The sequence below is a fragment of the Osmerus eperlanus genome, chromosome 25 (genome assembly GCF_963692335.1).
Source record: "Osmerus eperlanus chromosome 25, fOsmEpe2.1, whole genome shotgun sequence".
In the NCBI taxonomy this organism is placed as follows: Eukaryota; Metazoa; Chordata; class Actinopteri; order Osmeriformes; family Osmeridae; genus Osmerus; species Osmerus eperlanus.
In genome coordinates this window covers 2,889,649-2,917,064 of record NC_085042.1, presented here as the reverse complement: position 1 = coordinate 2,917,064, position 27,416 = coordinate 2,889,649, and the positions used below count along the sequence as shown (strand labels likewise).

Sequence of the window (27,416 nt, the reverse complement as noted above, 5' to 3'; positions counted from 1 at the left end):
TCTGCTTTCCTGTCCGTCTCTCTGCTTTCCTGTCCGTCTCTCTGCTTTCCTGTCCGTCTCTCTGCTTTCCTGTCCGTCTCTCTGCTTTCCTGTCTGTCTCTCTGCTTTCCTGTCTGTCTCTCTGCTTTCCTGTCTGTCTCTCTGCTTTCCTGTCTGTCTCTCTGCTTTCCTGTCTGTCTCTCTGCTTTTCTGTCTGTCTCTCTGCTTTCCTGTCTGTCCCTCTGCTTTCCTGTCTGTCCTCTGCTTTCCTGTCTGTCCCTCTGCTTTCCTGTCTGTCTCTCTGCTTTCCTGTCTGTCTCTCTGCTTTCCTGCCTTCCTGCCTGTCTGTGTCTGTCTCTCTGCCTGCCTGCCTGTCTCTCTGCCTGCCTGCCTGTCTCTCTGCCTGCCTGCCTGTCTCTCTGCCTGCCTGTCTCTCTGCCTGCCTGCCTGTCTCTCTGCCTGCCTGCCTGTCTCTCTGCCTGCCTGTCTCTCTGCCTGCCTGTCTCTCTGCCTGCCTGTCTCTCTGCCTGCCTGCCTCTCTGCCGCCTGTGTACAGCCGTCAGCAGAGCACAACCCTAACCGCCTCTTAAAAGACGAACCCCCCCCCCCCCCCCTTGCACCTCCACCTCCTCCATCTACTCACAAAGTACACGGCCCCGAAGCTGCCATGGCCGATCTCGTGCAGGTCACAGAACACCTCGGCAGGGTCATCCTTGAAGAACAGGTCGGCCGGCTCCGGCTCCTTGGGCGCCGCCCCCTTCCTGGTGGATGAGGGCATCATTGGCTAGACATGTGGAGGAGAGGGGAGCTTCTGGTAGCGGAACACGCCCTCCTCACACACACCCCCCCGGGGTCAGCACGGACCATCAGGAGCTGGAGGAGACACGCCACATGCATGTGCTGGTTAGGGTATTGTGTGTGTGTGCGCGCGTTGGTTAGGGTCCTATGAAATAACATCCTGTCTGTATCATACAGGAAGACATGCTGCTACTTGTTACATAGAAACATAGAGGAGGACAAACAAGGTGTGTGTGAGACAGAGAGAGAGAGAGCCGGTGTGTGTCTCGTTATTGCATCACTCCCATCTGTTTCCTTTCCCTCCTGTTGAGCTGAACCTCAGAAATTCACCCTGATGTAATATACACACACACACACACACACACACACACACCCACCAAACACACACACGACCCCCCCACCCCCAACACCATACACACCCACCTCCCACCGCCACCCACGACCCCGCCCACACCATACACACACCACCCCCTCCCCAGTGAACACCATACAGTGAAGAATGACAGAGTAACAGAGTTAAGAGAGATACAGTGGAGGGAGGGAGGGAGGGAGAGAGAGAGAGATGCAGTGGAGAGAGAGAGAGATACAGTGGAGAGAGAGAGAGAGAGAGAGAGAGAGAGAGAGAGAGAGAGAGAGAGCGACGGAGAGAGATAGAGGAATGGAGGGATGGGGGTCGGAGATGAAAATAGATCACATGCAGCAGTCACATGATCACCCTGGAGACGCTACCCTTCCATCTTCGCCATCTCTTTCCCACCCTCCCTCCTCCTCCTCCTCCTCCTCCTCATCCTCCTCCTCCTCCGTTCACACATGTGATGCAACATGGCAACAACAGGTTGAAACAGTGAAGCAGCAGTTAAGACACCGGGCCAGCCTGGACTTGGGGGATAATCGTGTGTGTGTGCGCGTGCGTGCGTGCGCGCGAGTGTGTGTACGGAGAGTAGCTGAACGCCATTGTACTGAGGGAGGTGATTAAGGAGGCAGCTTAGACAGATTAGTGGTTAGTTCAATCTTAATGGTGTGTGTGTGTGTGTGCGAGCGTGCAAGCTTCCAGGGGGCGTGTGAAAGCGAGCGTGTGAGAGTGCATACGGATGTAGACGGAGCAGGAAGGAGTGTGTGAGTGCATGCGCGTGTGTGTGTGTGGGCGTGGAGCTGCGTGGAGGAGGGGGGAGGGGATAGTAGTGATTCTGCTAGACTGGTTCGGTGATCATATGGACCTGGTCTCTCCCACACGCACACACACACACACTGTGCTCTCAGGCAGGCCCTGGGGGGATGGCGGGGGGGAGCAACCACCTCACATGCCACTATAACTTCCTTTCTAGAAGTACAGACATCTGATCCAAGAGAGCTGGAATATAGGTTACACACACCCCAATCTCTGTTTGTGGGCTCCCCAACTGGCTGTGTGTGACTCAGCAGGAAGCTCTGCCCCTGGCACTGTGTGTCTGTGTGTGTGTGTGAGTGTGTGTGTGTCAGCAGGATAAACTGGAGCAGGCTGGCTTCTCCCAGGTTTCCTTACTTCCGACTGGCTGCTTCAGCCAGACATCGGCATCTCGACACAGCACAGCACACACCAGACAAGCTCAACACAACACACCACTCACTTCTGGCTGCCTGCCTTACACGCTGTGTGTGTGTGTGTTGGTGTGTGTGTGTGTGTGTGTGTGTTGAAGCGGCCTACCTCACAGCCTGTGTGTGTGTGTGTGTTGAAGCGGCCTACCTCACAGCCTGTGTGTGTGTGTGTGTGTGTGTTGAAGCGGCCTACCTCACAGCCTGTGTGTGTGTGTGTGTTGAAGCGGCCTACCTCACAGCCTGTGTGTGAGGTGTGTGCTGTTCTTTCCAGGCTCGGTGAGTGTCTACAGCTTGTTCCTCCTCATCATGACCTGGAGTTAGAGAGACAGGAAGAGGAGGAGAGGAGGGGAGAGACAGATATGAGACTGGGGGTACAGACACGAGTTATACTAGGAACAGCACTAGGACATACAAACGCACACACAGGACACATTGATACACAGGACAAGCACTCAGCAGTAAGGCGGACCAGCAACAACACATTTTTTCAACAACTTTTGTCTACAACCACCCGGAGAACACAAACGATAAATAAAGGGATCCATTATTCATCAGCTGACCTTTGACATTCAGCAGAGAGGACCACTTCCTCTTGCTACAACCCCCTCAAAGTAGGGCTACTTCCTGTCACTGTCTCTCTCCCTTCTCTTGACTTCCTCCCCCACCCCCCTTCTCTCTTCCTCTTTCTCCCTCTTTCCCCTTTCCCCTTTCTCTTCCCCTTCCCCCCCCCAAGGCTACAGATTCAAAAAGAAACTTTAAATAATGAAGCGATGTCAAGAAAAGAGGATGACTGTATTGTTGCTTCTCAGAGTGAGTCTGAATGATTTATAAGTCAAGCTGACAGCAACAAGAGCCCGAGGAAACCAACACTCCGGCCCTCAACTCTCCTCCTGCACTCCGGCCCTCAACTCTCCTCCTCTCCGGCCCTCAACTCTCCTCCTCTCCTCCACTCCGGCCCTCAACTCTCCTCCTCCACTCCGGCCCTCAACTCTCCTCCTCCACTCCGGCCCTCAACTCTCCTCCTCCACTCCGGCCCTCAACTCTCCTCCTCTCCTCCACTCCGGCCCTCAACTCTCCTCCTCTCCGGCCCTCAACTCTCCTCCTCTCCTCCACTCCGGCCCTCAACTCTCCTCCTCCACTCCGGCCCTCAACTCTCCTCCTCTCCTCCACTCCGGCCCTCAACTCTCCTCCTCTCCTCCTCCACTCCGGCCCTCAACTCTCCTCCTCTCCTCCTCCACCTCCCATCCTTCAGCAGAAGAGGGGAGAGGAAGGGGTAGGGTGGGATGTGAGAACCCCTATTTTAGAGTGTGTGACAGTGTGCGTTTAATAGTTCTTGTGGGTACCAGCCAGAAGCCCCCTTCAGAACAGTAAAAAACAAGGAAAGTTTGAACTTGAAGGAATATTTTCTTGGTCCCTCTCTAGGTTAGGAGTTAGGGATGGTTTTAGGGTTAGGATTAGGGTTCAGGTTAGGTTTTGGGGGAATATTATGGTAAGGCCAATCATGAGGACTTTGAATGGAACTGGATTGTGAGTCCCCACAAGAACAGAATTACAAACGTGTGTGTGTGTGTGTGTGTGTGTGTGTGTGTGTGTGTGTGAGAGAGACTGAGCTGGGTCAGAAAACGCCTGGAAGTCAAGGACATGAGACATCACGCAGAGAGATAAGTACCCAGATCAAGAGGCCACAACTAGACAAGGGGGGGGGGGGGACAAGGAGAGAAAGACAAAAGAGAGAGGGACAAAGACAGACAAAAAGAAAGACAAGGAGGAAGAGAAAGATAGCGAGAGGGTGAGAGGTGAAGTGGCAGTCAGCAGTGATCCATTTGACAACTTTCAGAATCCTGGGTGTCTTTTTTTAGAGACAAATTTTAATCAGATTTCCACTGACGGTCTGGGGAAAATTAATTGGACAGAAATGGGAGCGTATTAAAGTCACAGTGCTCACTGTGAGAGGACCAGCATGGAAAGAGAGAAAAAAGAGAGGGGCGAGAAAGAAGGAGAAAGTTCATGAGAGACAGAGGAGAGAGAGACAGACGAGACTGGGGGTAAAGACATGACCTGCTGCTACACCTGTCATCATCTCAAAGCAACAGCTTTAAACAACGCCCTGTAAATCCAAATAAACGAATTATACTAGAGCTAAGAGTCCATTCTGAGGGGGGGGGGGAGTATATGTTAGAGGATAGAAATGAGAATGAGGTCCAGCCTGAGCCTGGGTTCAGATAGGGATCCCAGCCACAGCTCAGTCTGCTACTGCGCTGCTACAGGCCTTCCACCACACACACACACAGCAAGGTTGAATCCATGCAGCCCTTGTGGGTGAGTGGGTAACCTCATTTGGCTGTAGAATGTTTTGGCTTCCCTCTCTCCCTCCCTCACACACACACACACACGTCCCACTTTCACAAGGCTGCAATCGTTACATTTCTTTTTTTAGGAAAAGCCCTTTAGTTCCGACCCAAACTAGCAGAGGCTGTCGTGTGTGTGAGCGTGCCGTGTGTGTCCAAACATCGTCTGGATTGCAGTGCTCATTGAATACATTTAAAAAATAATTAAACATGGTCAAAAGAATAATAACACCTCTGCTGTGATGTGGGTCACTGTGAAAGGAGCTGAGAGAGAGAGAGAAAGAGAGAGACAACGAGAGAGAGAGAGAGAGAGACAACGAGAGAGACAACGAGAGAGAGAGAGACAACGAGAGAGAGAGAGAGAGAGAGAGAGAGAGAGAGAGACAACGAGAGAGAGAGAGAGAGAGAGAGAGAGAGAGAGAGAGAGAGAGAGAGAGAGAGAGAGAGCTTTGAGGGATGGAGATTGGACTCAAACAGACCCCTGTGTTGAAGACAAACACAATGACAGGTAACCCAGAGATCTCCCTACCACGGCCATCTCTGCAAGGGCTGCCATAGTGGACCGGGGCCTCACACAAACACTACAGCCCTCCTGCTCACAAGCTCAGAGCTGGGATGCCTTTCATGACTCATCTTCCCCAGGAGAAGAGAGATAGGGGAGGAGGCAAAAAATCTGGATTCACCCCAGGGCCTGTGATAACCTAGATACTTTCTAACTTGAATATGCTAAATACATTTTACATAGCTTTCCCTGTGTGTTTGCAGACCTGGGGTTGTACAGAGTTGGGGGGAGTCCTTGCTTCCTTATGGCTGGCCTCTATGGTCACCTCAGCTCCTGCTAGCATGTCTTTATGTTACCTCAGCTCCTGCTAGCATCAGCTAGCATGTCTATGTTACCTCAGCTCATGCTAGCATGTCTATGTTACCTCAACTCATGCTAGCATCAGCAAGCATGTCTATCAACTCAGCTCCTGCTAGCATGTCTTTATGTTACCTCAGCTCATGCTAGCATCAGCTAGCATGTCTATGTTACCTCAGCTCCTGCTAGCATGTCTTTATGTTGCTAGCATCAGCTAGCATGTCTATGTCACCTCAGCTCCTGCTAGCATGTCTTTATGTTACCTCAGCTCCTTCTAGCATCAGCTAGCATGTCTATGTTAGCTCAGCTCCTGCTAGCATCAGCAAGCATCTCTATGTTACCTCAGCTCCTGCTAGCATCAGCAAGCATGTCTATGTTACCTCAGCTCATGCTAGCATCAGCAAGCATGTCTATGTTACCTCAGCTCATGCTAGCATCAGCAAGCATGTCTGTTACCTTGGCTCATGCTAGCATCAGCAAGCATGTCTGTTACCTCAGCTCATGCTAGCATCAGCAAGCATGTCTATGTTACCTCAGCTCATGCTAGCATCAGCAAGCATGTCTATGTTACCTCAGCTCATGCTAGCATCAGCTAGCAAGCAGAGACACTGGGAAAACAAACCATACACACACAGCCACACTGATCAGCTAGCCTACTTTTTAGTAGTCTGTGTGTGCCTGACTGTGTGTGTTGGGATGATAGAAAGGCAAAGGGCAAAAGTTCATCTGTTCACATACTTGTCTCAGTCTGTGGGCGCGCACACACACAGTCAACAACAAGGAACCTCAGGGCCGAGTGAACACAATTAGAACTAGAGAGGGTACAATTTCTGGGGAAATTGTAGGGTGTGCTTGCTTGCGTCGGTTGCACAGGGGTCCGTTTTTGAATGACATTTTTACAACTGATATTTCTGTATATTTTATATAAAAATGCATAGGGCCTACTTATTATTTATAGAGATTACATAGATTTTGCTGCTCCGTTACAACTCAAAACACGAGTAAAGTGTATAATGAAATATGATGTCTTGTCATTTCCCCTGCAAGAGGCAGCCTCATAGCTGAATCAAAACGAATAAATTTGGCAGACCGGTCTAAAAATTGACCTAATCTCTATGACTTAAAACGTCCTTTTAAGTTTTCCCTTCTCATGATATTTTCAGGCATTTAGCCTACCGCATTCATTCATAATAAAGAACCCCCTTTGAAGATAATTCTACGACGTTACCGGCAGTAGAAGATGGAATCGCGATTCAAACAGTACCATCTTCTAACTGAAAATATGCCCCCAAAACGTAAATAAGCTTGACATTTATTTAGTGGAAAATCGCTCATTCATAAAAAGCTCACTGGTAGCGATCATTGTCAGTAACAACGCAAAATGCGATATAGCCCTGTGTGGAGAAACTGCCCCGGTAAATTCTACTACAGTACACTAGACTACTGCTGTGTTCGTCTTGGTAGTGATTGCGCTGGTTGAATTCGATTGAACGTTCCGTTGTACGGTTTAGGCTGAAATTAATTATTTTCATGAACAGATTGACAAAGTTTAGGCCGTGGCAATGAAGTTCAGGTTAGTATTCAGATAGTTTCACCACCTATTGAAAGACTTTTGATTTAAGTAAGGGGAGTGCCGAACATGTTCTGTCGCCGTTTGACTTCCTAAACAGCTGTGTACTGTAGATGTTTTTGTAGTGTCTCGCGTAAGCTACAGCGTTGCAGTGAGCAACACTGGTTTGAAACCACAGGTAATGATAATTTCACCAACAAATCGTTTACTTGTAATGTAATGTCATAATAAATCCTACAACGAAAATGTATTTGTGAGGAATGTTTATTTTAACGATTGAAAACAGATGCATCATAGACCACAGTAGTATGTGTTGCCCGGGCAACAGAGGCTAATGTCATGCTAATGCTTCAGTGAAATAGTAGACTACCGTTTCCGAAAGTAGATGTGGGCCTACTTCCTTAATAATATCAGCTAATATTGTACATTACATTTCACAATTGTGTTTCCCATCACAAAGTAAAATGAGTAAATAGTTATCACCCTGGCCTCTTTGCTTGTGGCGTTTCTGCAGCTGCCTTGCAGTAAAGCTATAGTTAGCCTAGCTATCCCCCAAGTTAACAGATGCGAAACGAATGTTCTGCTACAGGTAGTCACGCGTGTTTTCGTGACGTTAGTGACGTAGTGACGTTAGTAACGTCAGTGACTGTGGTTAGCAAATTAGCCACCGTTAGCTTCACTTTTCGCCACAAAAACTTAACTTCAGCCTAAACCATGCAACGGAACGTAAATAAAAATACAAGCAACTCAATCGCTACCAAGACGAAACTTTTGACACCTAGGTTGTCTATGTAGGCCAAATATTGACAAAGATTTAGGGGGGCAAAAATAAATAATAATAATAAATATATATGTGAGAGAACAAAGGTTGTGCTCTCGCCGAAGGCTTGAGCACACCCAACTATAACGATGAACAGAAAAAGACTGGAGGCATAGAGAGCAAGAGAGTGATAGCGAGAGAAAGAAAGAGACAGAAAGACAGGCTGACTGAGCTGGAAGAAACAAGCCAACGCTACAAAACATGGTATCCGTGGACCTTCTCCCCTGCTAGGGAGTCAGGTGGCTGAGCGGTTAGGGAATTGGGCTAGTAATCAGAAGGTTGCCGGTTCAATTCTCGTCTGTGCCAAATGACGACGTGTCCTTGGGCAAGGCACTTCACCCTACTTGCCTCAGGGGAAATGTCCCTGTACTTACTCTAAGTCGCTCTGGATAAGAGCGTCTGCTAAATGACTAAATGCAAACGTGTCTGGGACGTGGACGCTCCTCCTCGTGGTTTCTGGAAGCTTCTCAAACACGAATGAAGCTCGTCGTGACGACGTCTCTCAGCTCTGCACACTGGTGTGGCGCTCAGCCAAACGCGCTCTGACAATGCCACACTGGTTCCATGCTCACTGCCTCCTCACCCGGACGCTAACAGAGGCCACACAGGACTGTTAGCATATTTTTAACAGAATCCTGACATATTTTATAATCTGCTATCGTCACTCGATAGCCTACACTACATTATCGGGCCACAACAGTGGGATCACACGTGTGTACACACACACACACACACACACACACACACACACACACACACACACACACACAGCACAGGTTTATTCAGTTCAGATGAGGCATCAGAAATCCTCCTATTGAAATTTAAAAAAATCGGTTTAGTCAGGCACACCTCCTGTGTGACTCACCATGGTGGTCATAAGGGTCTTGGAGGACGGTCATTTGGTTAATCTGAGGTTACCCCGAGTTTAATCTGAGGATGATTGTCCTGAACATGAGGACTGATTTGCAGGTCTAGAGGTCATGGGTCAGGTCAGGCTAATTTCGTTTTACACACCAAGACGGGCTCAACACGCCTCGAGGGAAAATCCTTAAACGAAAGAGTATATTTTTAGGCTAAATAGTAGAACCAGGTTGAACAGAGGAACCAGGCTACACAGTGGAACCAGGCTAAACAGTGGAACCCTCATCGACAGAACAATATATTCCTGGCTTGGTCTACGACTATCAATTCGGTGCAGCATTGATTTCTGACTGGGCAGTCAAACACGCTCCCACACACTCTCTTCAAAGAGGAGTCTGTCTACATGGTGAGTAGGAGGGATGACAGCAGTATGATAAGAGCCCACGTGACAGTGTGGATTAACTCTGATTTACTGCCACTGTGTCAGGCTGCAGCCAGCACATCCCTGTGCAGGCTCTGACAACCCTCATATGCACTGTTCATGCGTGCGTGTTGCCCTTTGTGTCTGTATGTGTGTGTGTGTGTAAGCATCTGTATGGGTGTGTGTCTGTATGTGTGTGTACGCAGTGTATATTGCTCTGTGTGTCCTTTAATAGGTGTGTGTGTGTGTGTGTGTGCACAGGCCTCTGACACCCCAGTCTGTGGTGATCCATCTCTTTTGGCTGGTGTGTCACTTGGTCTGTTAGCCTGTCTGCCAGGACCATGCAATATGCATGACTCTTGCGTCTGTGTGTTTCCCCTGAGTGTGACGTGTGTGTCTTTATGAACCGGTCATCAATTCAGGGTCAGGGCACGCATGCACTCTGCTGTTCAAACACACACACACACACACACACATGTTACGACACTTTGTCAGTGGTAGCACATACTAAGTGATCTACTTCCAGTCATGTATGTGCATGTTGAGAAGTGGGGGAAGGGAAGGGGGAGGGGGGGGGGGGTAGAGCTGATAGGGGGAAGGAGCAGCTCCAAAGCCCAACAGGATTTTCCAATCAAGAGCAGCAGATTAATAGCACTCCGCTCGCATGTTCTGCAGAGACGGGTCGGCCTGGTCCGGTCCGGGACACGCAACGCAGGCTAGGGGAGGGTTTTGCCATCAAATATTAAAGAAGGGCAAATTACCACCCAGGCTCACGTTAGACTGGTGTGTGGAGTCACGCCTGCTTCTACCGGATTCCCCCCACGGGATCTTGCGTATTCTCGCGTGATCTCGAGTTTCGGCCGTGTGAGCTGGGGTTGAGGTTGGAGATGTGGAACTGACCTGGGTTGTGTCGTTAATAGTCCATCCTGAAATCCTTTCCTCTGACCTTCCCTAATGTGTGGACTGGTTAGCTGTAGCCATGGTCTCGTATAACTCGGATGCAGCGCCAACCGCAAATTTCATTCCCGTTAATTCCTTCGAACCGACAGAGGGGCGGCCTCAGAGGGATTGAGTTTCTCTCTCCCCCTCTTCCCTGGTTCTTGGAACAGCGGCGGTGATGTCACCATCCAGCCAGACTCCGCCCCTTCGAGGGGAGGCTGTGGGTGACAGCGTATTCAGGAGCCAGCCAGCCAATCACAGGGGAGGCCCTAACTTGAGCCCAGCGCCAGAGAGCGCCTTGGAAAGGGAGACTCGATTTCAACTCCCTCAAACAAAACAACGGAGAGTCAGGGATGGGGATAGAGACTGAGGGCTGGAGAACGAAGGAGAGCGAGAAATAGGAGAGAAAACAATAGAAAGACAGGGAGAGAGAGAAAAACCCAGAAAGGAAACAGCATCTAGGCCACTGAGTCATTTCCCTCGTGAGCATCTCTCTTCCTTTTTCTGTTTTTTTTCTTTTTCCACATTAGAAACTGACAGCATAAATTATGTACATGATCACTGGAGTTTACATGGAGCGTGGAGGGCCCATGGGTTTAGGCTGGGATTTCAGCTTTTATCCCTGTAAAGTCTGCCCGCAATTAATTTGGGAATTAATTCAGGCTCAGAACTCTCCCTCCCTCCCCCACACACAGTTTCATCCTCTCAATTTAAACACCCCTCGACCCCGCTCCCAACCAATGGAGAAAAAATAAATGAAATCACTACCAGGCTTGTGGTGTGAAATTGACATATTTCCACCAATTTCCCTAGTTATATTTTCCAGGTAACACCTTGGAGTGCTGTGGTGTTGATAACGTGGCTAGGGTTGTGTCTGGGGTTACTGGTGGAGCTGACCTGTGTCTGGAGGTGATGGTGTTGATAACGTGGCTAGGGCTGGGTCTGGGTGGTGGAGCTGACTTGTGTCTGGGTTACTGGTGGAGCTGACCTGTGTCTGGAGGTGATGGTGTTGATAACGTGGCTAGGGCTGGGTCTGGGTGGTGGAGCTGACTTGTGTCTGGGGTTACTGGTGGAGCTGACCTGTCTGGAGGTGATGGTGTTGATAACGTGGCTAGGGCTGGGTCTGGAGGTGATGGTGTTGATAACGTGGCTAGGGCTGGGTCTGGCTGGTGGAGCTGACTTGTGTCTGGAGGTGATGGTGTTGATAACGTGGCTTGGGCTGGCTGGTGGAGCTGATGATAGTGTGAGCTGATATCCCAGCCTGTGAGGTTAATGTCTTGTCCTGTTATGGTGAGGTCCATTACATAAAGAATCAATACACTCCAATAACAGAACGCTATCTCAGCATCAAACCTTTAAGCCCCGGGCAATGAATTATTTACAGATTCTTTTCAATTATTAGCAGCCACACACGCCTACACAAATACTGTATGGTCTGACTGATAGGACTGTACCCAGAGCAGGACATGGACCAGTCCTCTCCACTCTTCTGCAGCTGTCAGACACTTTATCACATCACCTCACAGAGTGGCATCGTAATTCGTCTGCATGCCATGTGTGTGTGTGTGTGTGTCTGCAGCCTGAGGCCCAATGTACAGCGATGGTTCGGAGTCTGACTGAACACAGTCGTATTAGACACTCATCCCTGAGTCATCGCTCAGTGTGTGTGTGTGTGTGTAGACCCCATCATGAGCGTCTGGCAGTGACAAGCCATCGTTGTGGCGGCTGGTTGACTGTACAGGAGGACATTGCTGTCATGGCCTCCCTGTCTCTAATCTCCGTATCTCTTATGTTGGACATTCATTATTTAATGGCTGAATCATTTTTGCTGGCAAACATTGCCTGGAAAAAGAAAAAAAAAAAACACCCCCATAAATTAGTAACACGAACACTTTACAATGCGCGTGCAGAGCACAAATACATCTAGAGGTAGAAAAGGGGGGGGGGGGGGAGGGAGAGACGGAGACAAAAGGAACCGTGCTCATGTTTATCTCCACCATATGAATCTAGTCTAGTGATTCCTTCACAGCGGGGGCTTCCGTGTTGTGTACTATATAATATGCTGTGTATTATTCTGTGTACTGTAGTCTGCTGTGTGACTCAGTCTGCACTAACCACCGGCAGCGCCAAGGATACAGGACCGTTGCCACGGCAACCGTCCCGTCACAACAGGAAGTGGCGGCTGGGTGGCCGTCACCCATGGCGCCGGACACGGACCTGTAGGAGGGCGTGTCACGGTCAGGGTTTCGACCCCATAAGGTCAGGGCTCGACCTCCAGCCTTCAGCTCATAGGTCGTCTCGTCCGAGCAGAGCTGCACATCTGTTTGAGACTGACGTGTGTGTGACATTTGCGTGAGTAAGAGAGGGGGAGGGGGTGGAGGGAGGGAGGGAGAGAGACATACAGAAAGGGAAGGATGGGGGGAGAGAGGATGGCACAGTTTTCAGCGAGTCTCAGTTTAATTGGAGTACTGTTCAGTTCAACCCCAGGCTGTCTCTTCATAGAGGCGTACAGAAAGCCAGGCAGCACGCACTATTAAGCAAGAACAAGAACCCCACAACTACCGAGTGGGATCCACGTTTCTCTGTTTCCTTATGGACCGTCGGGATGTTCATTCACTGGCAGCGCAGACACCTCTGAAGAACCAGAGACTCAGGTCACGGAAGTAAAGATGGTACACAACAGGACCAGAACCGTCACCATGACAGGACCAGAACTGTCACCATGATAGCACCAGAACAGTTACCATGACAGTCCAGTAAGCAGGGCTCAAAACTGTCCACTCCTACCACAGACACACACACACACACACACACATTTCAAACGTCAACCTTGATGGTGTCATGCATAAAAAGATGAAATCTCTCTCTCTCACAGCTTGAACACTGAGAGAAAAGAGAGACTTAAATAAAAATCAAGTTTAGCCTTCAGATTCACTGCTGGCTAACGAGAGCACGGACCAATCTCCCCCTGTGCAATCTCCACTTGACCCAATGGAGGCTGTCCAGTGACAGCTTCCAGCCCAGGCTTGGGTCTGGTGAACCATGACACTGCTCTGGGCTGAGAGAGTGTGTGAGTGTGTGTGTGCGCGTGCCGTGGTGTGTGTGTGTGTGTGCGTGTGCCGTGGCAGATGAAAGAGCTCCCCAGCTTGCTGACGTCAGGTCCTCATGTAGCCGACAAGCATGGCTAGCTCCTCGCTCGCTCGCTAGATTAGGAATCTGACATCATCCACTTGTGGTGCAGATGGAAAGAGCAGGATGGAGAGAAAGATGGACCTGGAAAGAGAGAGAGGTGGATGGAGCTGGATAGAGTTGTTTAGACAGAGAGAAGGGGAGCGCTGGATAGGGAGAGAGGAAAGCGAGAGAGAGGGAGAGGGTGGAGCTGCCTTCCGAGAGGACCTCGCTAGTTCCCAGCGCTCCGTGTGGCGCTCTCCTCCATCTCAGCCATCCCACTGGTGAATTATGCATCGGAGAGACACTTTAAAGAACGGACGCCGGTTAAAGCGGGCGTGGGGGACGGGTCTTCGCCGCACGGCGCCAGCGATGTGGAGCGGAGGGGGGGGGGGACGGGGTAGGCTGCTGGCGGGCCGAGGGGGGGGGGGAGGAGAGCCAAAAATAGCCCTCCGTGGAGGCGCGGCGCATTACCTCACCACACACTGGCATCAGCAAACCTGTCCGTCACAATCACCCTCTCCGCCAGCCATACACACGCCATGACACACACGCCTCGCTGTGCCACACACTCCTCAGTTGGTTTGTCTAGCCTTGGGAATCCTCCCAGCATAGGCTCATGCTACATACATGACACTTCAGTGTTGAAGCAGCCCTAGGCTGCAGCAGGACATGAGGGTGTATAAATACACCAGTCCTGGTCTGCCTCAACAGGCCTGGGCCCTGACAGGGGGAAGCCTTCAGCCAGGATGGTGTTGATGATGGGGGTGGAGGTGATGGGGGTGGAGGTGATGATGGTGATTGATGGGGGTGGTGGAGGTGATGTTAGCGAGGATGGTGGAGGTGATGATAGTGAGGATGGTGGAGGTGTTTGTGGTGGTGATTTTGATGATGGTGATAGTAAGAGAGAGCGAGAGAGAGGCGCTTGCAGCTTTCGTGCTAAGCAGCCTTGGACAGATGGGCAGCAGAGAGAATGGTGGGGCTGGATGTGAGGGGGCGGAGGGGGGTGGTTGTGCGAGGGCGGGGAAAGGCCCTCACTCATGGTCGCAGCTGCACTGCGGAGCGTAGAGAATGCGAAGGCAGCGTACAACCGCAGGGCTGTAATTAAGGTCGTCCTGACAAGAATGCCTCCGTCATGGTGGAGGAGGAAGGGGGGGCGGGAGGTCTGTGAGACAGCATGGAGAGAAGCCTGCGAGATTCCACCAGCAACACTTTGGATCTGTACGCTTTTGTCACATGGAATCCTGGGATACCAGCGAGGGGCCAGACAGTCCCTTGACTGGGACAGGAGACCAGGTGTTGAGGGGAAGAAAAGAAAATATCCTTCATTAGGTCAGCTAATGGCGCAAATGGGTCAGCACATGTGCAGCCTGACTGGGAGAGAAGCCACCATGGCTGCTCTGGTCAGACTGATGAAACTCTCTGCTGCCGACAGCTGTACCCTGCTGTACCCCCCCCCCCCCCCCTACCCCCACATCTCAAAGCTCCAAGTCTTCTGATTAAACTGGGCAGTCCCCAGGAGAGAGAGATTGAGGGGAGGGGGTTCTCACTGGGAAGGCATTAGCCACAGACATGTGCTCTTTTGGGAGACTTGAACCTGGTGGAACTTGAGACCCTGTGAGTCGACCCTGGTGCAGCTTGTGGGCCATGTGTGCCATGACTCCCTACGTGGTCATGTACAGGGTGGAAGGAGCCCAGCTTCCTCCAGACAGGGAGGAGCAGAGAGGGAGGCCAAGGAGACTAGGGGAGACTAGGGGAGGCCAGGAAGAACAGGGGAGGCCAGGAAGAACAGGGGAGGCCATGGGAGACCAGGAAAAACAGGGGAGGCCATCCTCAGGCCCTGCCCCAGCCTCCAGGCCTCACTGGAACAGCAGACTGCATTAAGGAAGCGCGAAGAACAGCTGATGCATGAAACACGCTTTGAAAAAAATCCTGCTGTTTTTCCGCACAAACACACACACACACACACACACACCTTTGACTGGGCTGACGGGAAAGCGGTTGTCTGGGCACAAGCGCTGCATTGACAGCAGTGAGGTGACCCTGAGCGGCACTCGATGTGAACAGAGCTGTCTATTGTCAGGGCCGGCTTGGTGGGGATGTGGTCAATAAGGCTAATTAAATATGGTTGCTGCTGCTGTGTGTGCAGTAATCCCGTTAGGAGAAACATCTGCGGTAAGGTTCTCTCACCAGGTTCACAGGACCAACCCTCGCTATGGCCCAGAAGCCTTACGTCCACAGAGATCAGCATTAAAACGGCACACATGACTGCATCTCGCCAGAGACACAGGAAGAAGAGGAAAAAAAAGCAAAGGGCGTAATTCTACTCGTCATCCAAGAAGGCATTCTTATATTAGACATGCTAAACCAGATCACTGCAGAACATTACGCCTGACAGCCACGCTTTAATATTTGATGCGCTTTGCTACCGTGGCATAAACAGCCAAACTGCTGCAGCGCCGCGGCTAAACTGACAATCTCAAGGTGTGTGTGTGTGTGTGTTTTTTTTTTAACAGAAGTCGAGCGTCTCTCACGTGGAAGAGAGAGAAGGGGGAGGGGGAAGACGAGGAGAGGGGAAGTTCAGCGTGTTTCCGCTTGTGGGGAGCTGTCAGGGGAAGAGGGGGTGTTGGTGGGGGGGAGGTAGAGAGGGAGGGAGGGCTGATAGCTCAGCCACCTTCCACAGGTTAGCCCCTCTGCCACCGACGCCCGAGAGCCAGCCGGGATCCGCTCGCCCTGGGAGTGGAGGACGCCGTGGAGGACGCGGCGGCGGCGGCAGCAGCTGGTGAACCATTCACACGTCTGGACCGCGACTGGAACCTGGCATCGGGAGGCGGTGCTGTAACGACCCTAGCAGGCCTCCGCGCACACAGCCTCCTCACGCACACAACTGCAACCCCACATGCCGGTCACCAGGGCCCCTTGACGCTGCAACCGGGTAAACTCGTTTGTGTTGACCTCTCCGTGTAGCCCAGACCCGAGGTGAAGGAGGGGACGGGGGGAGGGTGTCAGGTGACATCCAGGACGGAGGAAGCCATCCTCCGGTGCCCCCGGTCGGAGCTGCTAATTAGAAAGACAGGGGTCTGACCAGGACAAGAGCTGGCCTTTCCCGCCCTCCGATCGCCATTAAAATGTTTATCGTTATGCCATTTGTTGTTATGTTTAATGTGTATTCAAATGAGCCTGTTTGGGATGGCACCCTGGACGAGAGTGCCTGCGTTAATCCGCCTCAGGCAGGAGCAACGCAGTCGGCAAAAGGAGAGAAAAAGAAAAGATCAGAATTGGAATCGGGAACCATCCAGAACATGAGGTGCAGGGGGTCCCTGAGGACACCAGGGTTTAGAACCACTGGTCTACTACAAGCGATTGTGGGGTCTTTGTGCCTTGTCCTTGGGCCTGGGGAACACGCGTCTGGGCAGGACTGCTAGCTCTGGGGGAGGTTATGGCCCAGTAGGAGCAGACACTACAGAATACATCCTCTTCCTGCTGCCCTGCGATGGCTGACATCCTAAACACAGAGGACCTTGGGAGGAGAGCAAGACAGCGTGGGGCGAGAGAGGCCCAGCAGCAGCAGGAGAGCTCCCTCTCTCCTCTGATTTCTGAAAACTTTCTTCACATTCAGATTATCCAAAGCCTTTTCTACAGAGCAGTCAGTGTGTAGTGATTAAGCCTGTTGCCAGGATTTTAAACCTCCTCTCTGAAGTCTCAAAGTCTCAAGCCTGTGAGCTTCCGCTGCCTCGCTTTCTGCCTCCATGGGGGGGGGGGGGGTTGAGATTGGCCTGTCTGCCTCAGCTGCCTCTGACTGCCACTTGTCAGGAGCAGCTGATGTGGTTCCACCTCACAAAAGCACTCGCACTCCCTCACTCTGCCCTGCCCTGCCTCACTCCACCAGGCTGCCCTGCCTCACACTCAATCAGGGGCTGGCTGCTCAGTCACCCTTATGCTCCATCTGGAAGAACTCTGACAGAAAGCGCTGGACCATCAGTCCCGTTTACCGATTCCTACACATGTACAACAGAGCCTACTGCATTACCCAGACACCCCGGCTCATGCTTTTAGCTCGCATTAGTGACCTCACATCTGTGGGAGAAAGAAGAGTCCGGGGAGAACGACACCGGATGTAGGCATGGCATCTACACAATCAGTACAGCAGGCGTTCAGTTGAGTTTCAACCCACTCCTACCCCTCCCCCTCTCTTGCATGCACACACACACAGACCCGCACGCGCGCACACACACAGTGCTTTTTCAGCCTATACTTTCCCAGTGGAATGATGCTAAACATTATCTTGATACAATAAACATCAAATTGCCCTAGATAACAGCATTACCCGCAAGACAGAGGACAGACAGTTTTATGGAGCAGTGCTCTAATATCACTTTCAGTTCCACGTCCTGCTCTCGGTGTGTGACAGGGCAGGTGTGGAGCTTGATGCTGTCACCACTGTGCCTAGCAGAGACCTGTTACGTTCTCGTATAGGCACACTGAAAATGTGGACTGCACACATTCTACAGCACCTGATCGTTAACAACACGTTCACACTGGTACAACGGCTGGATAAAACGGTAACGGTGACAAAGAAGGAAAATGGATCAAAAGCCAGCTCTCTCGCAGCTCTCACTCATGCGCTTTACACACGGGGATGACATCATGTTGGGTCAATTTAGGTTTTGGTGCCGTTCAGCTGGCTATCTCCATCTGCACGCCGCCTCGCTCAGACGTTACAAGCGGACACGGCTTGTAAAACGAAACAAAGCACAGCCTTTGCCAGAAATCGCTGTGAACATGTAATGGAAAATCGAATATAATGCATTATCATTTCACTGTGAGATAGATGCGAAGCTCCGAGCTCAACAAACGCAGAGACAATAAGGATTATTCCTATGGTTGTCAGTAGCTACAACAATTGCATTTAACTAAGCTGGGGGAAATTCCCATTTGCAATCTAACAGTGTCTTTGCGAAAAAACGTTCCTTACTGATGTGACCCACATTAAAAAGACAGTTGGTCGAAGCGTCTCATCCGCAACAATGTATCATCCACTAATGAAAGCAGCAAGACTACAAGCACCCACAAACTAGACATCCTGTTACGTTGACGCTCCAGATGGACTCTACCGAGTTATCTTTCGGAGCAAAATTAAAACAGTCAGCAACTGAATCGGGATTTAGTATTCGGAGCCACTGTAGCTGTCCAACAAACATTTATTAGCCTTCCGTTCACCAAGCAAGTATTTTTTCCGCAACATTAGAAACTGACGTTTGTTCAAAATCCACTCACCCACAAGATCAGTTCCTTTGAAACACGTCCTTATGGTTTGCAATGGTCGCATCGATCCAAATACTTAAAGCAAGTGTGAACGATGTCAGTCCAGTCCACATAAAACAATGGAAGGAATTAATGCGAGCAGATGTAGCCAACGGGACAATTATTTAGCTTCAGTTCTACTACGCACTTAATTATCTTTTCGCCGCGTCTGAGTGACGTTGAGACAACAAGCGTTCAAGTCAACTTAACCGACCCCATGTCTAAAATGAAAAATGAATTAGTGGCAACTCGATAATTAACGCTAAATGGTTACACATGGTGCAGTCGACACCGCTTGCTAGCTTTGGACTAAAGTGAGACGATGGTTGGACGACAGCCGGCTTCTATAAGGAAGTCACTATCACGAAGCAAGCATTTCACAACTACCCCAAAATAAATACATATTGTAGTAGTATCTTAACGAAACACTGACCACTGAACGTATTGCTGGAGAAATCCACGCTTCCGTGAACATTAAGTCCAACTCCGGAGATGTCGGTGTGACTTTCAGAAGTGTTGTCAGTCAGTACTTCCTGGATGAGGGTTCGCTCCTCACCCCAGCACCAGCACAGCGCCTTGCCGCTGACAGCTCCTTCGGCAGGCGGAAACCAATTCAGATAATCTACAGTTGCAGGATGGCAAAGGACAGAAGTGACAGTGTCTGTGCTTCACCGCAAATGTTTAAAAATGCCATAATAATATGTTTTAACATCTGTGGATATATCGGCTATCGTTAACGAGTTTTATATGTAGCCTAATTGTCTACTCTTTATTTTAAGGCTCTTACATAAACATAGCCTATTTTTTTCTCTCGCGCGAATACGTTATTTTAAAAATGCATGTAGACTACTCTTGATATTCCTTTAGCCGTTGTGCTCATTAAGCAGGCAGTATATTTTGTAGTAAATGTAGCCTACGTGTTTGTGGACTAGAAGAATAGCCTACTCCCAATCGCGATGACTATATGAATGGCAGCCTACTCTTACCACAGCGCACGCAAACTCATGACAAAAACTACTTTCTGATTTAAACTAAAACACTCCTGTCCTCTGGTGTTTTATCTGGGTATTACAACACCAATAACCAATGCAAGGCACCTGTGGCTATTGTGAAAGGGCCCTAATCTTTTACTGGGAAATGACAGGACTGCGCAACATTATTGTCTTGGTGTGACACAAGGGTGAGTGGCAGGCAGACCGTATCGCATACGCAGGTCTGCCCACTTTATTGTTAATATGGACCAGGTGGACAGAACCATAGATATAAAGCCTTTATATATATATATATATCTATGGACAGAACGACAGTCGGCAGACGGGGAATGCGTAATACTGTCAGGATACGTATGGTTATAGACTCACAGAAACCAACTGTATGAAACTACATAGCGTGCTTGACTTTACAAACATTTACCTTTTCAAACTTTAAAGCGCTAACCCACAGTCCATTTTATGAATTTGTCTAGTCACATTTGACATAAATAGTAAACAAGTGAGCAAAACCGCGAAATATGTCCTGCTCCCTTTAGACTTACAACGCATGCCTGTTTGGAAAAATAATCTAAAATGTGATGATCTCTGTTATTATCAGTCATTGTCTGTGAATTCGGAAACTTATCGATTCTAACCATTATATATAGTTGCGTTTTGCTCTTAAATGTTTTCCTAAAGTAGTTTAGCAAATGTATTCATTCCCTTTTTTTAGTCAGGCGCACAATCTGCTTTTTCTGTAAGAGCCGTGGGTCTTTACAATTGTAGGCGCTGTTTTGTTCCGACCTGCCTATTCTATATCGATTGTTTATTTAGTGTTTGTTTACATTTTCAAGCCATATAATGGCTTCTACTTTACTATCACCAATGGTAGATTATTACAACGATGAAGAGGAGCTCGATAGTGTGGGCGACGATGATGATCGGAGCTTCAGGGGAAGAGACTCCGAAGAAGGTAGGCTAGACTAACGTTATTAGCGTTATGAGCTAGCTGCTACTGTAACGCTAATACGAATAGCAAGCTAGTTTTTTTTCAGTCTTCAGTCAAACAATTCCATGGAACAAAACATTTCATTCCGTTCGCCAGTGTTCAACTAGCTCCCACTCAATACAGTATGACTAGCGCAACAAAAACGACAACACATGCTGAAATTGCACGGATTCTAGACGTTTTAAAAGCGTGCAGCAGTACTAGCTAAATTTCTTACTATGTTGATGCATCGAATTATTACTTTAGCTAGCCAGCTAGTCTACGTACTGTAGTGCTAACGAGTTGTTGTGGTGGTTGTGCTACTTTGATGATGGTAGCAGAGTGTATTACTTTTTACTTCGCGAACCTTTGGTTCAGTCGCAAATAAAAGCTTTACTGTACCGTTGCACACACACGGCTCGTCGTGGGAGCTCAGTGGGCTAGCTAATAGTCTACTCACTCAGTTAGTACCTGCTTGTCGATACGCAAGAGGGGAGGAGTTCACTGTTTGCATAATCGTCACTTTTTAACAACGTTAGCCAGCTTGCTTGATGTCACTGGTGGAGGGGTTAGCCATCACATCGTCCTTGCTTGGTGATCCTGTGCAAATATATACTAGTATTACTAGCCTGCCGTGTTGAGTCTTAAGTTTTATCTATAACTAGCTAGGTTTAGTAATCGTTAGGTCATGTATACATAGAAGTTACGTTTGCCAGGGCAGTGTCGGTAAGAACAGTCAAATGCCATTGAAAGTTCACATTAGCCGAAGTCTTAGTTGCTGTCCTACACTACAGCTGTTAATTCCAAATGGCATCTGATTTATACTAGTCTAGATCACATTAGGAAAGTTGGCTAGCCTAGTTTCTTACAAACTGCATAAATGCCGAGGTCACTAGCTAGGGCTAGCAGCTAGTTGACCAGCAATTTTCCACTTGGTGTTAAGGGCGGCTAGATAGCTTAGTCTTCAAATGTGTATTACAAGTTTTACATAGGTATAAGACTTCTGATCTCAGCTGACATGTTGGTTAAGGCCGGGGCATTTCGCATACTTTGCTAGCTAGCTACTGACAGGTCACCGGCGACGGAACATTGCATTTTTTTTTGGTTTAATCCACGAGACGAGTGTCTATCTAAGGGAGTTTTACTGACGTTGATACGGTAGCAAAGGTTTAGGGTTAGATCCATTTTGACATTAGGTTGCCAAGTCTCTTCTGCGTTGTATTCGTGGATCTTTATTTTTGCAAGCTAAGTCGCTAGCTGCTAACGTTGGTTAAACTGCTCGACAGCTGGCTACTAGCTAGCTAGCTTGTACAGTAGTGTGACTGGTCACCATGCGGCAAATGCACGGCACTCAAGGTAATGACCGCATCATTAAATTGTTAATAGGTTGTCAATAACAAGCTAGAGCTGTTACGAACTAAAGACAGCAATATATTGGCTTGCTTAGTGTCTTATGGTATCTATTTGCTCGCCAGGCTTGTGTAATTATTATTGGTAATGGTATGAAGGCAAACTTTTCTATCATGATTTAGGTGTGACTTGCTAGCTGGTCACCTTGCTTAAATCAGAGCTGTGTCGGTGCTTAAGTCACGGGATCTTACGTGGCCCCCCCAGTCACATAATTACTTCTAGCCAGTAGTATAAACTATTTTGTTGGTTGATTTAAAAATGTAATTGTTGACGTCTACTATTTCCAACTGCTTGGGAAAGTATGGTTACTCACATTGAATGTGGTGGTCTTTACATGCCCTTCTCTGAAACTTTCTTTTCTGCCTTTTCCAGACACGGAGGATGCCAGTGAAACAGACCTTGCAAAGCATGACGAGGATGACTATGTAGAAATCAAAGAACAGTGAGTGTTCACCGTCAAGGCCAGTCACGGTTATCACAAATAATGTGAACATCACGTAGACACAATTCTTAGTTTGTCTCTGAATTTGAAGAAATATTGTTCAAAATATTAGTCTAGTGATTAAACCATTATCTGTATACTTCCCCCCCCCCACCCCAGAATGTACCAAGACAAATTGGCCTCCCTGAAAAGGCAATTACAACAACTCCAAGAAGGTAGAAAAAGTAATTTCATTGCTTGTTGTGTTGCTAAAAACTTCCAAGGTATTGGTTTTGGTACAAGTTGCAGAGTTATAGTCCTAAAATGTATTCCCTCAGGCACACTACAGGAGTACCAGAAGAGAATGAAAAAGCTGGACCAACAGTACAAAGAGAGACTCCGCAACGCAGGTAAGAATGCTGTGTCATGTTTTCAAAACTAATGTTTTGTCATAGTCTCTTAATCAATGGAAGTTTTCCGTGCTAGCTTTACGTACTATTCTGTCTAGATCAAGGTCACATTCTGTATCATAGCAGTGGGTGTTTTTATGATATTTAATCAAAGGTGATTTGATGTTGGTTTGTTAAACCAGTGATATCATTAATGAATAATACTTTGTTTTTGTTGCTACAGATCTCTTCCTACAACTCGAGGTAAGTGTTATAAGGTAGTGTACCCTGGAAGTCCTTAAAGGGCACTTCCACCTTTTGTAGTCCTTCTCAAATATTGCTCTCTCTCTCTCTCTCTCTCTCTCTTTTAACCTCCACCTCCTACCCTCTCTCGCCATCTTCCCTTTCTCGGCCCCTCTGTCACAGACAGACCAGGTAGAGAGGAACTACGTCAAAGAGAAGCAGGCAGCTGTAAAAGAGTTTGACGATAAGAAGGTAGAGCTGAAGGAAAACCTCATTGCGGAGCTGGAGGAGAAGAAGAAGATGATCGAGAATGAGAAGTTAACCATGGAGCTGACAGGAGGTATGAGACCAACGGCAAGATCACAGGGCAAATCTCTAGAGCAGGAATGAAAAGAAAGAAAGAAAAAGAAACTTCAGAAGAGGAAGATTCCTTTTTCTGCCCTTAGTGGACCGGGGGGGGGGGGGGGGGTGAGATTGGAAGAAGGACTTCATCTAAGCTCCCCTGTGTATCTTAGTATAAACCAACGATCCAATTAAAATGGCTGGTTCTAAGATGCATCCGAATCTTTAAATCCGACTGCCCCTCTGAGGTGTTAGACGTTTATGCTAATAGCTCTGTTCGCAAAGCTCATCTGGGCGCTGTCAACGGCATTAGGAATGTGAACCAAGATAGCGTCATGCTAGTGGTTGCAACTCCCTCGTTTCCATCCATACACCCAAATGGGGATGTAGCGACGCAGTTGCAGCCCTCCATGACGGTTGGCTGCGACCCAGGGGGCCGTCAGCTACCTGTCCGACAGCTCATCTCTCCCGTCCTCTCCTAGACTCCATGGAGGTGAAGCCCATCATGACCAGGAAGCTGAGGAGGCGACCCAACGACCCCCTCCCCATTCCTGACAAACGGAGAAAGCCGGCGCCCGATATCCTTTGTGCGCCATTACGACCATGCGTTATCCAGATGTTGTTATCAGACATGAATTGTAGGGTGAATCCATATCAAGCGGGGGGAAAAATGTCACGAAGAAGCCTCGTCGTGTTGATGCGTACGGATGGTTTTGTTGTGCGTATGATTATCTGCAGAACAGCGCTGTCCTTAACTCCCCTCACCTCAGTTAAACTACCTGCTGACAGACGAACAGATCATGGAGGACCTGCGAACGCTCAACAAGGTGAACCCTCCTTGGCCAGCGTTCTAAGAACGCTCCTAAGAAGCTCTTAGCGTTAAGAGCTTCTTAAGGAATCTTGGAAACCCGGCCCTTCTCATTCTCTTCTCTTTTTCTTTTTTTTTTTTTAAAACAATGTAATTTCACCGGCACGTATTTTAACCGTCCTATATTTGTTCGCTTACAGCTGAAGTCGCCTAAACGTCCAGGTATGTCAGTTCCCTCCCTTTTTTTTTTTTTTCCCCCCGCAACCTTTATTTTTGTATGTTCTCTCGCCGTCACTTGTTCAAGTCCCAGGCTGAGGTGAGAGGTGTTGAGAAGGTTTTGCTTTCCTCCCCAGTGTCCCCGTCCACTCCAGAGCACCTGCCCACCACACCCATGGAGACCCCCTCACAGCGCTACGAGGCCCGCATCGAGGAGGGGAAACTGTACTACGACAAAAGATGGTACACGGTTTCATCATACCAATAGCAATGGTCAAATCCCCATGAGAGATCAGTATACATTTTTAAAGGTGTTGCAGTTCATAAACTGTCCACTAGATGGCCCCAGATACATGTAAATCCTCAGCAGGAACTAACGTTATTATTTTATGTTTGTATTTATTTGTCTTTGTCTGATATGGCTCAGATATTTTGAAAGGACTTTGTGGACTTTAACATGCTTTCGGGAGGGTTTCCAAACCAGAGAGGTACAGTAGGTTTTCTTAATCTCAGTATTGGGATTACAACATGGCCGACAGATGACCAGTATAAACGGACATGGACGGATGTGTCATTTGTTTGAACGGTAAACACCTGACCGAGCGCAGCATCTGGATGTGGAGCAGACCAGCTGACTGGTGGCTCCACCCCTTTGCTCTGTGGGGAGAGGGTGAACCATGAATAATTCCCCTTGAAGAAGAGGGACACGGCAATAATATGCTCCTGTGTGATATTACAAATTCCTCCGACTTTCGCGTAGGCTCCTATACGTTCCTGCTTCATGCCTTTCATGTGGGCGCTGAAGTGTGATAGGGAGGAAGGGGGAGAGAGACCTAAGCAGCCATGCTCACCTGCAGACTGTGTGTCACACGACTGAGGCCAAACAATGGAGGAAGTGATCCCCAACACAGCTGCAGAAAGCCTAGCCAGAGAGACCCTGTATTACACCGACTCCTCTGCCTGTCCTGGGTGTGACTGCTGACTCCCACCTAACCGGTTGCTGTTCCCTGGCCAGGTATCACAAGAGCCAGGCCATTTACCTGGAGTACACCAAGGAGAACACCAAGATCAGCTGTGTCATCAGCTCTGTGGGGACCAATGAGGTGAGCCGCACACTCTGATGTCATCATCACCTGATGTCCTTACTTCCTGTCTCCTGGCTTACACTCTTGCCTTTGACTGAATAAAGTCAAATGAATGATTGAAACTCAGATTGAACTGAAAACACTTGAAAAGCGATTTGACAGTAATGTACTATTAATGTATATATTTGCTGAGTCATGCGTACTGGGTGTATATGAACTCCTTGTTGCTCCTACCTGTGGACGGACTAATGAACCCGTTGCTCCTCCGTAGATCTGGGTGAGGAAGACGAGCGACAGTACGAAGATGAGGATCTACCTGGGGCAGTTACAGAGGGGAGCCCTCGTCATTCGCAGGAGGTCGGCAGCATAGAGGTCCCCCCCCCCCCCCCCCCCCCAAACCCCCTCTACCTGTCAAGCTACTCATCCATCCATCCCATCACAGTCTGGGTCTGACCATCCTGGCTCCTTCCATCTCCCACACCCCCTCCCCAAACATGTGCCACTCAACCACTTCCTGTTTTCTCAACCCGTCGGGAGCAGAGGATTGTCGTCATCCTCAGCCTAGCCCACCATCAAGCACAGGTGGCTGCAACTTCTCGTGCGTACGTGCGTGTTCGTCTCGTGTTGTGTTGACCTGGTTTTGTCCAGGGTTCTTCCGTGACCTACGCCAAATAACACCTCAGTCCCTACCTGCCAAACCATGTGTATCTATCTGCTATGAAGCAACCACAGGTGTGGTAGATCTTCAACACGCGTACAGCCATGTTGCTGACTCCTATCAAACAATTTGACATCTAGTAGTGCCTGGGAGGCAGAGGCTGGGACTGGGTTTGGCTGAAGTCTTATGTACACTTATCCTGGATCTGTAGTTTCTTAAACTCTGCTCTCGAGCACGTTGCTGAGTTTCATCCGTCAGCCAGTGTGTCCTGTCATCCAGCGTGTCCTGTCATCCAGCGTGTCCTGTCATCCAGCGTGTCTGTCATCCAGCGTGTCTGTCATCCAGCGTGTCTGTCATCCAGCGTGTCTGTCATCCAGTATTTCAAACTGTCATATGTTGGTCTGGTAATTTTTTTTTTTTTTTGTACTTGTGTGTGTTGAACTCTTGTTTCTTATGGAAAAAATATATAATGTATTGCATTGAACTTTTTTTTAAAGGTTTTAATTTTGTATCTGTTCTGACAGTTCATGGGTTTAGTTCACCTTTGTGGATTATCTGAACTGTGTTGCACATGGCAAACAAAAGTTAACCATTTGTTGATTTCTTGTGCGTTTCATTCAATAAAAATGTTTCTGCCTTTTGTCAATGGTTTCTAATTTCTAAAGGAGATAAAACATCTTTCACCCACGAATCATCACAATTCTTCTTAAAACACACAACATATTGATCACACCACAGAAGGCATGCATTTGTGGGTGGTGATGGACTCCTGTTTGCTGCTGTCCTAATGTCAAAACAAACAGACACATTGGTGTTGCACACTTGTCTCTACTTGCCAAGAACAATATCCATCATATATCATGCCTTATCCTGTCTTTCGTCAGCCCTGGGCTGAGAATGCTGACAGCTCATTGTCTCGCTTAACCACACGACCGTCGAATGGAGGCGATCACCGTTCGTTTGCCTCATCGCTTCAGAGTTTTGAAAGTCAAGATCCGTAATTGCTTTGTGCTTCATACAAGCCAATAAATAACAGGGGTTTGTCCGCTTGTCTTGGTTGTCACGCATTTGCTACCCAAGCGAAAGGCTGTTTATGTTGTCTATGCTAACAACAGGTTTCCGGCTTTCCTTTACATAGCTGAGCAATTCCAATTGTAATTTTCTTGCTGTTGTGATTGTGTTTGCATGCGTGAACAGAGGACAAATACTGGGTGACTTATATTTTTCAAATTCTACATCTGAG

At 48.7% G+C, this 27,416-nt stretch overlaps 2 protein-coding genes across 13 annotated transcripts in view; one reads left to right on the top strand and one right to left on the bottom strand.

The window, feature by feature from the left end:
- Positions 1-19,321, bottom strand: part of taok3a (TAO kinase 3a) — a 39,413-nt gene extending 20,092 nt beyond the window's left edge. For 3 of the 5 annotated variants that reach the window (XM_062451100.1, XM_062451105.1, XM_062451103.1), the window contains exons 1-3: positions 19,076-19,321; positions 2,585-2,663; positions 623-852 (exon numbers count right to left, since the gene is read on the bottom strand). In XM_062451100.1, the coding sequence (XP_062307084.1) occupies positions 623-760 (138 nt within the window). In that variant the 5' untranslated portion in view covers positions 761-852; positions 2,585-2,663; positions 19,076-19,321. Of the gene's footprint in view, positions 1-622; positions 853-2,461; positions 2,480-2,584; positions 2,664-18,615; positions 18,827-19,075 lie in introns of those variants that run through there. The other 2 variants (XM_062451101.1, XM_062451102.1) reach the window with 2 other exon arrangements.
- A 435-nt stretch (positions 19,322-19,756) lies between these two features.
- On the top strand, positions 19,757-26,815 carry suds3 (SDS3 homolog, SIN3A corepressor complex component). Of its 8 annotated transcripts, none has more exons than XM_062451120.1 (13): positions 19,757-19,822; positions 20,506-20,586; positions 22,384-22,453; positions 22,613-22,677; positions 22,771-22,842; positions 23,066-23,085; positions 23,248-23,404; positions 23,889-23,984; positions 24,172-24,233; positions 24,415-24,436; positions 24,568-24,673; positions 25,446-25,533; positions 25,787-26,815. In XM_062451120.1, exons 4-13 carry the CDS (start codon positions 22,614-22,616, stop codon positions 25,883-25,885), a joined length of 786 nt encoding a protein of 261 aa, XP_062307104.1. In that variant the 5' UTR covers positions 19,757-19,822; positions 20,506-20,586; positions 22,384-22,453; position 22,613; the 3' UTR covers positions 25,886-26,815. The 8 variants fall into 8 exon arrangements, 6 of the variants coding, with proteins under 6 accessions (XP_062307104.1, XP_062307099.1, XP_062307101.1 ...); XR_009928498.1 differs by lacking the exon at positions 19,757-19,822 and having other exon boundaries at positions 20,382-20,586; positions 25,787-26,470; positions 26,519-26,815; XR_009928497.1 differs by lacking the exon at positions 19,757-19,822 and having other exon boundaries at positions 20,382-20,586; positions 25,787-26,487; positions 26,519-26,815.
- The last annotated feature ends 601 nt before the right edge of the window (positions 26,816-27,416 follow it).